At 44.8% G+C, this 16,986-nt stretch overlaps 2 protein-coding genes across 2 annotated transcripts; one reads left to right on the top strand and one right to left on the bottom strand.

Moving 5' to 3' along the window:
• The first annotated feature begins 389 nt into the window (after nt 1-389).
• LOC125524996 (BTB/POZ and MATH domain-containing protein 2-like) lies at nt 390-1,826 on the top strand. The gene has a single exon (XM_048690021.1). The coding sequence runs from the start codon at nt 390-392 to the stop codon at nt 1,542-1,544; it is 1,155 nt and encodes a 384-aa protein (XP_048545978.1). The 3' UTR covers nt 1,545-1,826.
• Nucleotides 1,827-11,736: 9,910 nt separating this feature from the next.
• On the bottom strand, nt 11,737-12,601 carry LOC125524334 (non-specific lipid-transfer protein 3-like). Its single transcript, XM_048689402.1, has 2 exons — nt 12,163-12,601; nt 11,737-11,961 (listed from the first exon to the last, which is right to left on the bottom strand). The coding sequence occupies exons 1-2, from the start codon at nt 12,500-12,502 to the stop codon at nt 11,945-11,947; spliced, it is 357 nt and encodes a 118-aa protein (XP_048545359.1). The 5' UTR covers nt 12,503-12,601; the 3' UTR covers nt 11,737-11,944.
• Nucleotides 12,602-16,986: the final 4,385 nt, after the last annotated feature.

Genomic DNA, 16,986 nt, shown 5'->3' with positions numbered 1-16,986 from the left:
AGAACAATTGACTGCAATACATTCTTGCATTATACTGCAAAATTCAGCTCGAATTACCAAATTTTCCTTTTTGAGAACGTGAGGCTTTGCCAAAAGGTGCCGTGAACAATGGGCTTTGCAGCTTGTGGGCTGTGAGGACAACAAAAAGCCTAATAACGCGGCAAGTCATTAACCCTAGCTCAGGCAGGCCCAGGCCGCACGCGCACTCTGCTTCTCCGACGACGAGCGACGGCGGCGCGGGCGACACACCAGCGAGCGGAGCGGCGGCGACTCCGCGCGGACCGCGACCAGGTTTGACCATCAGCCCGTCGCTCCCGAATCCCCAGCTCCGAACCAAGCTTGGAGTGACAACATCTCCGATCGATCAACCTCGCAGATTCGTCGACGCCATGTCGTCGTTCGCCGGCGTGTCGGTCGTCGACGGCGTCGATCTGTGCCCCCCTTGCGCCGGGTCGGCCTGCGAAACCAGTGCGGACTGCGGGTACCACCTGCTCGTGGTCCAGGACTACTCGCGCGCCAAGGAGAAGGCGCCTACCGGGGAGAGCATCATCTCCCGGCCCTTCAGGGTCGGATGCCACACGTGGCAGATCGAGCTCTTCCCCAACGGCGACAACCCGAGCTGCGCCGACTTCGTCTCTCTCTACGTCTGCCGTCTCGACGACTATCTCAACAATGCCGTGGATGCCAAGTTCAGTCTCAGTTTCGTCGACCAGGCCGAGAAGCAGAAGCCGGTGTACATTCTTGGGACCGAGACGTGCAGCTTCCCCCATGGCGGTTCCCGAGGCCACCGCAAGTTCATGAGGAAAGACGCCCTTGAACGGTCGGAGAATATGAGGCGTGATGGTTTCACCGTCCGCTGCGACATCATGATCTGCTGCGAGGAGGATGATGCCAGTGGCACCGGCCCGCCTCGCTACATATGCCAGCATTTTAGCACTCTCCTTGAGAGTAAGGTGGGTGCTGATGTGACATTCGAGGTCAGCGGCGAGACGTTCGCTGCGCACCGGTGCGTGCTTGCTGCCCGGTCGACGGTCTTCATGGCGCAGCTCTTTGGCCCCATGAAGGAGGGCACCACGTCCAGTGTCATACGGATCGAAGACATGGAGGCAAAAGTGTTCAGGGCTTTGCTTAGGTTCATCTACACAGATTCATTCCCTGAGATGGAGAAGGAATGCGTGCGGGAGGAAGCACAAGATGTGGAACAAGGACAAGAAGAGGATGAAATGCATCTGCAATGGCTGCAAGGCTTATTTACGGCGGCAGACAGATATGACCTCCAACACCTCAAGTTCATCTGTGAAAAGCGGTTGTCTGAGGACATAGGTGTGAGTTCGGTGGCGTCCACTCTTGTTCTGGCCGAGCAGCACGACTGCAGCGGGTTGAAGATGGCGTGCTTCAAGTTTATTCAAGCTCAATCTTCCTCCTGTTTGAAAAGGGTAATGTCAACTAATGGCTGGGGGCATTTAATGATGACTTACCCCTCTATTTTGAATGAGGTCATTGCCAAGCTTGCTTCGAAAAAGCGTAAGAAGCACTCTACATAGATTGTAGTTCTGCGTCTTGCTTTTGTCTCGTCCTGTAATTTGCCTATATGCTGCAGTATCAGAAATATCCAACATATGGGCAAATTGTCTCTATGCAATGGATGGTCTGTTAATTCAGGTGTAGAACTGCATTGCAGCCCTGTGCAAGTTCCCTAGCTAGTCAGTCTTATCCTCGTGTATTTCTCTGTGCACTAATTGTGTTGTATATTATTGCTCTGTGCCTTCTTCATGATGTACTCCGTAGATGGTTTTGGGAAGGCATTTTATGAACCTAGATTTATGGGAAAGAATTTGCAAGACAAAACAGGGGTCTCCAAGAATTGTGGTTACAGTGACAATGATAATGTGAAAATCTTGGTCCAGTGCCTAAGAACCTTCTCCTAGTTGCTTGGGTATACTTTTTCTTTACATTATTTATCATAAAATCCTTATCTTCCTCACTCTGGTTGTTGTTTCATAATACATTAGAGACAAGTTTTGCATCTACTTTGGTAAGAATTTGATGATCTCTGCAATGGTTACCATCATCCTGGAAAATTCTCCTGGGGTGCTATTCATTACCATATACCACAATCGCAGGTTCCAAGAAATTCTTCATCCTTCTCCACTAGATAAAACTGCTGGGAGCTACTCACCTAATATATCGTTTTGATTGTTTTGCGCAGTGGTCATCACTTGAGTGAATCTTTTATGGTGAAGTGGGGTTTAAAATGTTTGAAGCTTCTGGATGGCTTCTCTTTCCTCCCCTCGTGCAAGGCTGGTTCACTACTCGGAAATATTCAGCTCGTTGAGATCGCACTTGAGATGGAAAAACCAAAATGATCTTCAGGTAGATAATGGGAGTACATTATCTTCATATTGCTGATTATATAAAAAAAATACTGCATCTGCTGTTCAGGATGGTTCTTTTTCTTCATGTGTTCCAGCCTTACAGGAGTTGGCTGGCAGCAAGGACATGACAATGGAATGTTTGGGTCTTCACTACCTATGACTGCACATTAGGTAACTCCAGGAGCTCATAAATCATCCACAAAAATTTCTGTCTGGAAGGAGTTCTTTTTTGAGAGGAGGATTTGTTTATTGGAAGAGAAAGGTTCTTATTTTTTTCGGGTTTCATCATTAATTGAACCATGCAATAGATTTGGCAAGCAAAAACACAATGCCTGATCCAACCGATCATAATTACAGATGTTCATTGCTTGTACATTCATTGGTTGAAGTATTGCCTTGTTTAAATTCATGAATCAACAACATTAATCCATGCGTTTCAGTGTAGTTCCTCCCAATAGTGCACTAATCTAATGTGAACCTTGTATGTTATAAATCTGGAGCTTTTGTTTCGATAGACCATAGAAAATGTGCTAGTAGTTGTAGCTGGAAGTAATGTGATTCCATAGCATGCGATTGCCTGAAAGGAAGGCAGAACCAGGTAGAATTATAATCGAATGAACCGTTCCGTCTCCAAATTCCTGACAGAAGAAATTATGCGAACCTCATTCATTATTCATATCAAACTAACATACATTTCTCAAGCATTGTCCGTGGGGAAACAATCAAGTTATATAGTTAAGGAGTCAAAGCACATAAACTTTCTATGAACTTCCAATGATTTCCACCAAAGCTTTCTCTGCAGTTCGGTAGACTATTAAGTTTGAATGTATCAGAATAATGCTACTACTAAATTGTCAGAAAAGCCAACAAACTCCCTCACTACGGCCACTACAAGAGGCTTCAATATCATGCCGATGCAGTTATGCGGAGTTGGCTCTCGAATTCTACACACCAAAAATGGCATCTGTGCGAGGAAAACAGGCCAATGGCGGATGAGACCTGAGCTCCGGCTCTGAATTGAAAAATAAATACGCAACTGGTCAGCATGAATTCCTCTGCATGGATAAAAAAGGAAACAGATGTGCAAGCGCGTGGGACAAAAGAAACGTTGTAAGAAAACAGTGCTCATTATGAGCGTTTCAATGGAACTGAGCATGCAACGAATCAAAGTCCGGAAGCGCGCTTGTCCAGTTCATCATTGTCTGGAAAGCAAAAGGGTGTAACATTAGCACTGACTACCTTTTGGTGTCAGCAGATTCCTCTCAAGTTATTGCAGCTCTCAAAGCTAAGAAAGTTATCCTTAACTTTGAGCCAGTCAGCTCGTTTCTGCATGAATATTGCTAGTTAGTATTAGGCAACAAGTCGATGACATAACTTGTTTGCTTTGCGATGAGCCTGATCGAAGTATTAAGCACTTATGTTGTTTGACGTGTGATCTCTAGACATCATTGGTCTGAGTTTAGCCATGACTCTGAACTACAATTTTAACATCACGCTGATGATTGTTCTGTTAGCCGTTCATTCATTGGTCCGGGCATGCACTCCTCGTTGCATTTAGCATGTTCACATGGGCATCTCTTTATGAAATCCGTGTGTTTTCAGGGGAAAGCAAATTAAGCAATGAAGACAGGCATGCGCTATCTCTCTTTGGGATCTTGTCGAGCATGAATCAGTCCATGTACCTGAAGGTGTATTATTCACTGCTGGGCTCCGGACGCCATGTACCTGAAGGCCAACACCAACTGGTTTCTCAAGGCCTGGAAGACGGTAAACTCTTGGCAAGAAACACAACACAGCATACGCACTAAATCTGCGGATGTGTTGTTCAAACAGATCATGTTTGGCCTTCCTTCCACAGTTCCAGCTGGAAACTCTCAAGTGTGTAGCAAGCAAGAAGAACAAACTCCAACATTTCAGCACCGTTCAGCAACTGTGTGTAAATTGAGCGCGGTCACTGGACCATTTTACTTGACCAAATCCGCAACTAAAAGCGCAAGAAGAAGAAAAAGGAGGCACGGCAGATATTTTCATGGGTTCAAAGAGGAGTGCTAGTGGGGACATGCAACCATGTCATTTGCCTGATGTTTTGTTGAATCAGGTCAGATGCTTATAAACTACATCGGATGGTAGAGAAGCCGAGGGGAAGTTCCGTGGGTCTAACAGGTAACAGCTCATGATCGGGAGGGGCAATTTTCCTAGAATAACATTTGGTCCAGTCGGTGCCCTCCAAATTTGTGGCAATTCCTGTGGAGAATCACGCACGAAAGTCTTGTTAGATAATAACAAAAAATAAATGAGACATGGAGACACGGATTTTTACGTGGAAACCCTTGCGGGAGAAAACCACGGACGCACGAAGGCGCAATCATTATGAGGAGGAGTATTACAAGCACGAGATGACAGACCGTCTGAGGTGCGACTATATGGGGTATATAAAAGGGGCAACACATAGGAGTCCTTGTAGGACAAGTAAACGAGTTGTACTCGTACGCGTCGACGCCAACGCAAAAGCCCACACCGGTTGTACTACGTCTAGTCCAACCCGGTACTAGAATTTGGATCACAATTTAACAATCTCCACCTTGAGCCAGATTCCCTCCAGTAGTCGAAGAAAGTGAATAGCTCCATCCAAATCAGCATAAACACCTTGTGCGTCAAAGTCCATAGGACTAGTGAGAAATACCAACTAAGCCTGAGCAAAGCTCAAACTTATTGGTTGGAACTGGCTTTGTCATCATATCAGCAGGATTATCATGAGTACTTATCTTGCATACCTTCAAATTGCCTTCAGCAACAACATCTCGAATATAATGAAATCTGATATCAATGTGCTTTGTCCTCTCATGATACATTGGATTCTTTGTAAGATATATGGCACTTTGACTGTCAGAAAATATGGTAGGGCAAGATGAATCTCCACAAAGCTCGGTGTATAAACCTTTCAACCAGATAGCTTCTTTGCATGCCTCAGAAATAGCCATATACTCGGCATCAGTAGTGGAACAAGTCACAATAGACTGCAAAGTTGCTCTCCAACTCACAGCACAACCACCAATGGTGAAAACATAACCTGTGAGTGATCTTCTCTTATCCAAATCACCGGCAAAATCAGAATCAACAAAACCAACAGGTCCATCTCTAGATTTCCCAAACTGTAAATAAGCATTAGAAGTACCACGCAGGTATCTGAAAATCCACTGAACTGCTTTCCAATGTTCCTTTCCAGGATTAGCCATGTATCTACTGATAACACTCAACTCATATGATAAATCCGGACGAGAACAAACCATGGCATACATAAGTGAACTAACTGCACTCGAATAGGGAACTCTAGCCATGTACTCAATATCTGCATCTGACTTAGGACATAAAACTGATGATAATTTGAAGTGTGCAGCTAACGGAGTACTTACTGGCTTGGCATTATGTATATTAAAACGACGAAGAACTTTATCAATATATCCCTTCTGACTTAGATATACTTTTTCAGACGGTCTATCTCTGGATATTTCCATGCCAAGTATTTTCTTTGCTGCACCCAAATCCTTCATCTCAAATTCATTACTCAATTGCTTCTTTAGTTCATTAATATCTGACATACTCTTTGCAGCAATAAGCATATCATCAACATAAAGGAGCAAATAAATAGTTGAACCTTTAACAGTTTTCAAATAAACACAACTATCATAATTAGACCTTTTGAAACCTTGAGAGAGCATAAAGGTGTCAAATCTCTTGTACCACTGTCTTGGGGATTGCTTCAATCCATAAAGAGATTTCTTTAACTCACAGACAAGCTTTTCTTTTCCAGGAATAACAAAACCTTCAGGTTGTTTCATATAAATATCCTCTTCTAATTCTCCATGTAAAAATGCACTTTTAACATCCAATTGTTCAAGCTCAAGATCATGCATGGCAACAATACTGAGTAAAGTGCGAATAGAGCTATGCTTCACAACAGGAGAAAAGACTTCGTTATAGTCAATACCTGAAATCTAACTGTAACCTTTAGCAACTAACCTTGCTTTATATCTTGTCTCATCATTAGGAGAAACACCTTCTTTCCTTTTGAAAACCCACTTGCAACGAATAGGTTTCTTCTCTCTAGGCAATTTTACTAAATCCCAAGTGCCATTCTTTTCAAGTGATTCCATCTCATCATGCATAGCGGTCATCCACTTATTACTATCACCAGAAATAATAGCCTCGGAATATGAAGAAGGCTCAGAATTACCTTCAATTTCTTCTGCAACAAATAAAGCAAAAGAAACAATATTGCACTCTTCAATTAACCTGTCTGGTTTATTAATACCCCGTCTAACTCTGTCACGAGCAAGATTCCAACTGGGTGGAACAATAGGCTGATTTGGAGTGGGAGTGACATTATCATCATTAACGACGGGTTCATCATGTGCATCAACAATTTCATTACCAGATGTATCACCTGAATCAATAACATGCTCCACCTGAACAGTAGGCTCCTGAACAATAGGCTGCTGTTCACTCTCAACGGGAACATTAGTAGATGAAACATCATGTAACATAGCAGATTCATTAAAGATAACATTTTTGCTAATAACAACCTTCTGGGTTTCAGGATTCCACAATTTAAAACCTTTAACACCAGACTTATAACCAAGAAAGATGCACTTAACAGCCCTAGGCTCCAACTGTCCATTATCAACATGAGCATAAGCAGTGCAACCAAAAACTCTCAACTGTGAATAATCAGCAGGTGAACCAGACCATATCTTAATTGGAGTTTTCTTATTAAAAGCAATAGATGGTGACCGATTAATAAGATAACAAGCAGTGGAAGCGGCCTCAGCCCAAAAACGCCTATGCAAACCTGCATTGGACAACATGCAACGGGCTTTGGAAATAATGGTCCTGTTCATACGCTCAGCAACACCGTTTTGTTGAGGGGGTATAAGGAACGGTGTAGTGTCTAACAATGCCTTCAGACTTGCAATAATTCTTAAATTGCTTAGAACAGAATTCCATACCATTATCAGTGCGAAGTATTTTTACCTTCTTTTCAGTTTGTCTCTCAATCATAATCTTCCACTCCTTAAAAACTAAGAATGCTTCATATTTATGCTTCAAGAAATAAGGCCATACTTTTCTCGAATAATCATCAATAATAGTCAGCATGTAACTAGCACCACCTAGTGACTTTCTGCGACATGGTCCCCATAAATCAGAATGCACATAATCAAGAATACCTTCAGTTGTATGGGTCGAAGTATTGAACTTCACCCTCTTGTGTTTGCCGAAGATACAATGCTCACAAAATTTCAATTTACCAGGTTCATATCCATCAAGAAGACCTCTCTTATTTAACTCTGCCAAACCAAGTTCACTCATATGTCCAAGACGCATATGCCAATGGTTAGCAGCATCACAATCAGAATTCTTTGAAATAGCTGGAGTAGCGTTACCTGACACGGTAGAACCTCGAAGGTAATAAAGACCGTTGGTCGAGCTTAAGTCACCTTTCATCACAACAAGGGAACCTTTGGTGACTTTCAAAACACTATCTCCACCTGAATACTTGTATCCCTTTGCATCAAGGGCACTCATAGAAATAAGATTTCTCTTCATCTTCGGAATATACCGAACATCTGTCAAAGTTCTGATTATGCCATCAAACATCTTGATTCGAATAGAACCTATGCCTTCAATCTTGCATGGTGAATTATCAAAACCCAAAACGGAACCAGCAGAAGTAGTGGAATCAAAAGTATTAAACCAATCTCTATGTGGACACATATGAAAAGTGCATGCAGTGTCAAGTACCCACTCATCATTGGTCTCGGCACATCCAACAATAACGACAAGAGCATCATCGGAACTATCATCACGAGCAATGTTAGCAGAATTTTCACCTTGTTTGTTACCTTTCCTCTTTTCTTTATTTTGCAACTTGAAACACTCTGAGATGTCATGCCCGTCTCTCTTGCAATACCTGCAATATTTCTTGTCTCTGTATTGCGACCGGCCCCTGTAGCCGTTTTTACTTTTGCCTCTGTTTGCATTATTGGAGTTCTTCTCCTTTGTCCTGCCACGAACAGATAATCCCTCGGCTTGGGATGAACTCGAACCATCATGAGGCACCATTAATTTCATCTTCTTCTTAGAGTTCAAAGCTTTATAAACTTCATTAAGTGTGAGAGTATCACGACTGTATAATATGGTGTCTCGAAAATTGGTATAAGAACTTGGCAGTGAACAAAGTAACATTAAAGCAGTATCTTCCTCTTCATACTTAACCTCCATTGCAGCTAGATCGGATATGATCTCTTTAAATTCGGAAATATGATTCAAAACATTACCTCCCTCGGGTAACCTGTGCAGGAATAATTTTTACTTCCTGCAAAATATTATTATGCAAATGGAGTTGAATTTGTGACAAAGCCTTACAATCAATTCTTTTCTCCTCAGCAGTCCAGTCCTCAATTCGGTTCTTCCCAAAACTATCCAGTGCTACATCATAGTCGGCCTGTGCCAACAACGCCCGCATCTTGACTTGCCATAGGGTAAACCTTGTGCCATGATCCAGCAGCGGAAAATCGTACTTCATGGATGCCATGAGTTGATAAACTGTGCACACAGTAGTACAAGTCGTAGAAAAATTCTTAATAGAATTTAATTAATGCGGAGCAACGGAGTTAAAAAAATAGCACCTGAAAACTCTCGGTGGCTGTAGCAATTGGTAGAGAGAAACAAATCTGATTTACTAGTACTCAATTGTACTAGCCTTCACGTGAAAAGTAGCAAGGCTACTACCAAGATCGATCTTGAAAAAAGTGAGTAATAGTAGTACTTGGCTTCTGTCTTCACGTCATGATCGGGAGCAGCAGCACCACAGGTGATGCCCTCGGGACTTGAAGCAGCGGCTCGGTTGATCTTGATCGGAAAGAGCGGCTGCTCCCTTGCTGATATGAACGCGTACGGCGAGGAGCAGCGAAGGTCTGGCACACGCAGCTTTTTAGGGCGGCTCAGCAGCAGAGGAGGTCAATCTCCTGTCGGTCTTGGTGACGTGCGGCTGCAGAAACTCTAGTCGGATTCGACGGATCGGCCGGACGCGTGCAGCGGCCGTAATCCTAATCTCTCGTCTCAAATCTCGTATGTGTAAACTTGGCTCTGTATACCACTTGTTAGATAATAATGAGAAATAAACGAGACAAGGAGACACGGATTTTTACGTGGAAACCCTTGCGGGAGAAAATCACGGACGCACGAAGGCGCAATCATTATGAGGATGAGTATTACAAGCATGAGACGACAGACCGTCTGATGTGCGACTAACACATAAGAGTCCTTGTAGGACAAGTAAACGAGTTGTACTCGTGCGCGTCGACGCCAACGCAAAAACCCACACGGTTGTACTACGTCTAGCCTAACCCGGTACTAGAATTTGGATCACAATTTAACAAGCCTTCCCCATAGGGCGAGTATCACGGCACGGGGCATTGAGATAGATATGATCTGTCAGGTTTGCCGGCATTTGAATGAGGATGGGGAGCATACATTTCTGCGATGCAAGGAAGTGCACCAAGTATGGCGTCTGCTGGGCATGGAAAACAAAAGATGCAAGCTGGTGGAAGCTTCAGGTCTAAAGGAGATGCTGCATATGGCACTGCACATGGGAAGCAAGCATATGATCAAGAGTACGGCGCTGTTGTGGACGTGGTGGAAAACGAGGAACGAAATCAATGCTGGACAAGGAATTCTGAAAATCGATGAGGTGGTAGCCATGGTAGGCAGATGTGTAGTCGAATACGAAGAATTCTACCTTCCGCATCTGAGAACTAACCTAACTGGGCAGTGGAGCAGAAGCGAAACTGCCGGTCACCGTTGTGGGAAAAATCAACTGCGATGGGGCTTTCGATCCAAACAACAATGCCAGTGTGGCTGGGGGAGAGGCTGAAGGGGGCTGTGTTAGGTGGCAGCAGCAGGTCGTCTCCACAGGGCAGCTGCTGCTTTACAAGCTGAAGCGATTGCATGTCTAAGCAGCTGTTCGTGCCGCAGCAGACCGGGCTATCCAGCAACTGGAGGCGGAACCAGGCATGAACCTCAGGACTTCATCCAAACAGCCCCTATGTCCTAGAACTTGCACATGATAAAGTAGCTGACACTGTTGCAGCTCATGGTACGAAGCTGGGGGGACAATGTGTTCACATCCTCAAACGGATGTGATATAATGTGTTCACATCCTTTTCTTATGTCACTTAGTTAGGTAATAATGTGGATGCCCCTTGGGAAATTTTTAGCTTGTGACTGGAATCCCCCGTTTGTTCGAGGCTTGCTGGCGATCCTTAGAGGTTGTTTTGGTCAAGAAATCAACAGTTTTCCTGCAAAAAAAAAAAGAAATTAACAGTTGAATGGGTTATTCCTTCTCACCTCGGTTGACGGTATCTTCAAAATGCTTATCTACATAATACAACTTTGGAGGCCATCGGCAAAGAGTCATGACAGAACATGAATGGGAGCCGCAATGGCGATGATCAACGCATTTCGCTCATCGATTACGAGGTACGTGGATTAAGCCTTTCGCTGTGGTGCTTCGTAACCTTCTGGTTTGGACCGTAATCTGTAAGAGCATCTCCAACAGCCGCGCCAAAAGACGCGCGTACGTGGTAAATTAGCTTTATAGCATGAGTGGGATGTTTTCGCGCGCTCTAGCGGTGGCGCGAAACTAACGCGCGCGGGAAAAGGCGACCGCTCGCGCGCTACATTTGGCGCGCCGCGTCCGGCGCGCCTATAAATTACAGCGCCTCCGCCGCTCTCTCCATCGCTCTTTGCTGCTCTCTCCGTCTCTCCATCGCCCCCTGCCGCGCTCTGCCGCCGACACGCCATCACCGCGCCACAATGCCGCCTCGGCGCCGGGGAGGTACGGGCTACCGCGGCGTCCGTGTGCGTCCGTCCGGCACCTACTCCGCCGAGATTTGGTCGGGCGGCGGCATGCGGTTCCGTCTCGGAACTCCGGCGACGAGCGGTTCCTTGATGCCTACGCTCCGACGTCGGAAGAGGACATCACTGAGACAGAGTCCGAGTCGGACGAGTAGTAGTAGAACTATTTACGAAACCAAATATGTAGTAGAAAAAACTAAAATATAGCGCGCCTGCTGGAGCGGCGTGGACGCGCTTTAATTTGCGGCGGCCGCTGGAGCCAGCGCACCGCTGCGAGCAAAAGCTGGCTAACCTGGTGCTGTATCGCGACTTTTAGCGCGCGGCGCGTTGCACGGCTGTTGGAGATGCTTAAACTGATGAACTTGATGTGGTGTGTTTTCATGTTTGTAGGACTTGTTGGTGCCGTTTGAGGCTTTTATATAAAGCCAGGAGAAAGCCTTTCGTATGATAACAGAAATCACACGGAGACGTTTGTTCACGTTAATACAGCCGAAACATTACATGCTTATAGAAACATTCCCACAAGCACACATCACATGTAGGCACCATGCAGTCACTAGTGCCCCACTTAAGTGGTACATGCACCACTCGCTTATTCCCACACGACCATATCTTCCACAGCAGTCATCTTCATCAGCACCAGAGCTGGGCCATCAAGGCAGCGTGTAATCTGTCGAAACAACGAAACCGGACTCAGCATTGCTACGACATTATCAGCAGATCATTCGTTAGCAATTACTCCCTCCGTTCCAAATTACTCGTCGCAGAAATGAATGTATCTAAAACTAAAATACATCTAGATACATCCATACCTGCGATAAGTAATTCGAAACCGAAGGAGTATATAGGAAAGCATGTGCTTTGTAGGTACCTCCGCACTTGTAGCCGACGGGGCGGTCGGCCATGTTGCAGCGCTTGGGGATGGTGATGGCCACCTCGGGCTTGATCCCGGCCATCTTGGCGGTGCCGGACAGCATGACGGCGCACAGGCAGCTGGGGCTCTTCCCTAGGGTGTGCACCGCCGAGCAGCAGCTGCTGGAGGGCGCCGAGTCCGGCTCGTCCGCCGCCGAGATGCACGGGGCCATGCGCAGGGCCATCCGGTCGGGGGAGGACCTCCCGCACTCGCCGGCCCCCTCCGCGGCGCCCCCTCGCAGCGCCACCCCGGCCAGCGCCACGGCCAGAGCCAGGACGACGAGCGGCCTCATTGTCATCTCTCCCTGCCTTTCCTTGCTCCGACGTTCACTCACTTGTGGTGGTGGTTCTTGCAGTGACTAGTGCAGATCGCTCGCTGCTGCTGCCTGCTCTGGCATGGGTGGTGCCTCTTATATAGCGGTGGCATTGCGGCATTGTGGGGGGGCACCTCGTTATGGGTGGAGCACTTGGGACTCCTCTAGTCGCACTGGACACATGCTAATGGTTTCTCCACTTTGGATAGTGATGAAGGGTGTACACACTAGCCAGTGGGCTTCTGGTAGGACAGCACTTGCGCCGTGGACCTGCCATATAAACATTCTAAAACGTCCCACGCGCACTATGCGCTGTGGCCGGTACTAAGATACTAGGAAAGAACATGAACATCCACATAACTGATAATACTCTTTCTAATCCTTTTTAATCTGCATATAAATGTCGTCTGAAGTCAAAATATCTCTACTTTGACCAAATTTATAGAAATAAGTATCAACAGTCACAATGCCAAATCAAGATTGTTAGATTTATTATGAAATGTAGTTTCATAGTATATATATATATATATATATATATATATATATATATATATATATATATATATATATATATATATATGGTGTTGTAGATGTTGATATTTGTTAAAATAAATTTTGTCAAACTTTGCAAAGTTTGACTTGACACAAACCTGCATATAAGATTTGGTCAGCGTCAAACTTTGTTAACTTTGACTAAGTTTATAGAAAAAAAATTAAGATTCATAATATGAAATCAATATCGTAAGATGCATCATGAAATTAATTTCCACACCATATAGATTTAGTATTGTAGATGTTGATATTTTTTTCTATAAAGTTGGTCAAACTTTACAAATTTTGACTTTGATCAAATCTTATATGCAGACTAAAAAGAAACGGTGGGAATACATGGAGTAAAAAGGGCTGGAGGGAGTACTACACATCATCCATCTACTTGGTCTTGGTGTGACTCAACACCACGGCAAGAGTAAATTGCACCCGGAGTACGAGAAAGGCATTTTGGAGGCCTTTATTTTTGAAAAGTTCAAATTCTAACTTTTATGGTTCAAAAAATTCTGAAAAAAAATATGTGTGTATGTAAGGATGTAACTGACATGTGTGTAAAAATTCATGATGAAATACCTTGAGTTGTGACCTGTACAAAAAAAGATAAATTCATGGCCTGGAAGGATGAATAGTATCATGTGTTAAACAGCCCTAGATTTGTCTTATTTTGCACAGCCCTCGTTTTAATGTATTTTGAACTGAAAATTTACACACATGTGTGTTATGCCTTCATGTATATCTGTAATTTTTTTAGAATTTTTTGAAATGTAAAAACATGAATTTCAATGAAATTTCAAATTTGATTTTGGAGGCCTCACTGGAGGCCGAGCTCCAAAAGGGATCTCCGCCGGAGTACTAGCTACAAGCATTCCTAGTGATCTAAAAAGTCTTATAAAAGTTTACGGAGGGAGTATGTCCCTAAAAAAACTTGTTTCGTATGTGTGCGCATTTTAATCACACTGCAAAGCGCTCATATGAGCCAAGGGAACTTGGTACGACAAGCATGCGACGTCACAAGTGGTCCCTCCAACCTGAGCGTCCACGTGGCAAGCCGGCGAGGCGGAAAATGCCGTGCGAATGTCATGTGAGGTACATTGCACGAGCACAATGGCTTTCTTGCAAGAACACCCTTAGATTTAGGCCAATACATAGAGTACTTGTGCAGATACGACTTCGCCGAGATGGAGGACGTAGGCGGCGATGGCAGAAGCAAAATGGTTGGTGAGCATGTCGCGGGCTAGCCAGCGGTGGCGAGTTCGGTTGCGCCGACGAACCTGGACCATGACAATTGTGGAGAGGTCATTTAACTCAGAGGAGGTAAGAGTATCAGGGCTATGGCGGAGGTGTACAAAGTGAAGGGGTCGTTGCGAGTGCGCCGACGACACCAATGACATTGAAGACGGTGACTTCGAAGATTCCGGAGCTTCAAGATCCCCATAAGTGGGGTAATATTGTTGACCTAATCCTCCTCTCTCGAATGATGTAGCTCAAAAAGGTCCGGATTAGGGAAAATCTTAGCCACTAGGCAACAATAGGCTATGTAAGGGTGCCAATTTGGTTCTTTTGGGCGTTGATTTAATTCTTTCTTTAAATTGGCGACCAAATGTTGGTAATTTTGTACGATTTAGGATTTAGGCATGGGGAAGATTTTGAATTTTGCGGCTGGTTTGTTAGGATTTGGAACCTCCTTAGTAACCTGCAATGTAGTGTTGTCAAAAGAAAAATTTGAAGGAAATATGCCCTAGAGGCAATAATAAAGTTGTTATTTATATTTCCTTATATCATAATAAATGTTTATTATTCATGCTAGAATTGTATTAACCGCAAACTTAGTACATGTGTGAATACATAGACAAACAGTGTCTCTAGTATTCCTCTACTTGACTAGCTCGTTAATCAAAGATGGTTAAGTTTCCTAGCCATGGACATGTGTTGTCATTTGATGAACGGGATCACATCATTAGAGAATGATGTGATGGACTAGACCCATCCGCTAGCTTAGCACTATGATCGTTCAGTTTATTGCTATTGCTTTCTTCATGACTTATACATGTTCCTATGACTATGAGATTATGCAACTCCCAAATACCGGAGAAACACTTAGTGTGCTATCAAACGTCACAACATAACTGGGTGATTATAAAGATGCTCTACAGGTGTCTCCGATGGTGTTTGTTGAGTTGGCATAGATCGAGATTAGGATTTGTCACTCCGATTGTCGGAGTGGTATCTCTGGGCCCTCTCGGTAATGCACATCACTATAAGCCTTGCAAGCAATGTGACTAATGAGTTAGTTGCGGGATGATGCATTACGGAACGAGTAAAGAGACTTGCCAGTGACGAGATTGAACTAGTTATGATGATACCGATGATCGAATCTCGGGAAAGTAACATACCGATAACAAAGGGAATAACGTATGTTGTTGTGCGGTTTGACCGATAAAGATCTTCGTAGAATATGTAGGAACTAATATGAGTATCCAGGTTCTGCTATTGGTTATTCACTGGAGATGTGTCTCCGTCGTGTCTACATAGTTCTTGAACCCGTACGGTCTGCACGTTTAACGTTCAATGACGATTTGTATTATGAGTTATGTGATTTGATGTACCGAAGGTTATTCGAAGTTTCGGATGAGATCACGGACATAACGATGAGCCTCAAAATGACCGAGACGTAAAGATCGATATATTGGAAGGCTATATTCGGACATCGAAAAGGTTCCGAGTGATTCGGGTATTTTTCGGAGTACCTGAGAGTTACGGGAATTCGCTGGGGAAGTAGTGTGTGATGCCCCCGGTTCAATCGTACACTAATCATACACGCAAACGTGTACGATCAAGATCAGGGACTCACGGGAAGATATCACAACACAACTCTAAAAATAAAATAAGTCATGCAAGCATCACATTACAAGCCAGGGGCCTCGAGGGCTCGAATACAAGAGCTCGATCATAGACGCGTCGGCAGAAGCAACATTATCTGAGTACAGACATAAGTTAATCAAGTTTCCATAAGATGGCTAGCACAAACTGAGATACAGACCGAAAGAGGCGCATGCCTCCTGCCTGGGATCCTCCTAAACTACTCCTGGTCGTCGTCGGCGGCCTACACGTAGTATTAGGCACCTCCAGTGTAGTAGGAGTCGTCGTCAACGGTGGTGTCTGGCTCCTGGGCTCCAACGTCTGGTCGCAAAAACCGGGTATAGAAAGGGGAAAAAGGGGGAGCAAAGTAACTGTGAGTACTCATCCAAAGTACTCGCAAGCAAGGAGCTACACTACATATGCATTGATATCAATGAAAGGGGTAGTATATGTGGACTGAACCGCAGAATGCCAGAGTAAGAGGGGGATAGATAGTCCTATCGAAGACGACGCTTCTGGCAGCCTCCATCTTGAAGCAGAAGAAGAGAGTAGATGGTAGGTTAACCAAGTATCATCGCATAACATAATCCTACCCGGCGATCCTCCCCTCGTTGCCCTGTGAGAGAGCGATCACCGGGTTGTATCTGGCAGTTGAAAAGTTGTGTTTTATTAAGTATTTGGTTCTAGTTGTCATAAGGTCAAGGTTCAACCCCGGTTCGTCCTTTTACTGAGGGACACGGCTATTCGAATAGATAAACTTCCCTGTAGGGGTGCACCACATTTCCCAACATGCTCGATCCCCTTTGGCCGGACACACTTTCCTAGGTTATGCCCGGCCTCGGAGGATCAACACGTCGCAGCCCTACCTAGGCACAACAGAGAGGTCAGCACGCCAGTCTAAATCCTATCCGCGCAGGGGTCTGGGCCCATCGCCCATTGCACACCTGCACGTTGCGTACGCGGCCGGAAGCAGACCTAGCCCCCTTAATACAAGCGCAGGCTTACGGTCCAATCTGCCGCGCGCCGCTCAGTCACTGACGTCACGAAGGCTTCAGCTGATA

This window comes from Triticum urartu, chromosome 7, assembly GCF_003073215.2.
Source record: "Triticum urartu cultivar G1812 chromosome 7, Tu2.1, whole genome shotgun sequence".
NCBI classification, from domain to species: Eukaryota; Viridiplantae; Streptophyta; class Magnoliopsida; order Poales; family Poaceae; genus Triticum; species Triticum urartu.
Note: the sequence above shows the minus strand (reverse complement) of the source record. Positions and strands in the feature narration are given on the sequence as shown.

Coding starts and splice junctions, on each gene's coding strand:
- LOC125524996 (XM_048690021.1), top strand. CDS start 390: ATGTCGTCGTTCGCCGGCGTGTCGGTCGTCGACGGCGTCGATCTGTGC.
- LOC125524334 (XM_048689402.1), bottom strand. CDS start 12,502: ATGACAATGAGGCCGCTCGTCGTCCTGGCTCTGGCCGTGGCGCTGGCC.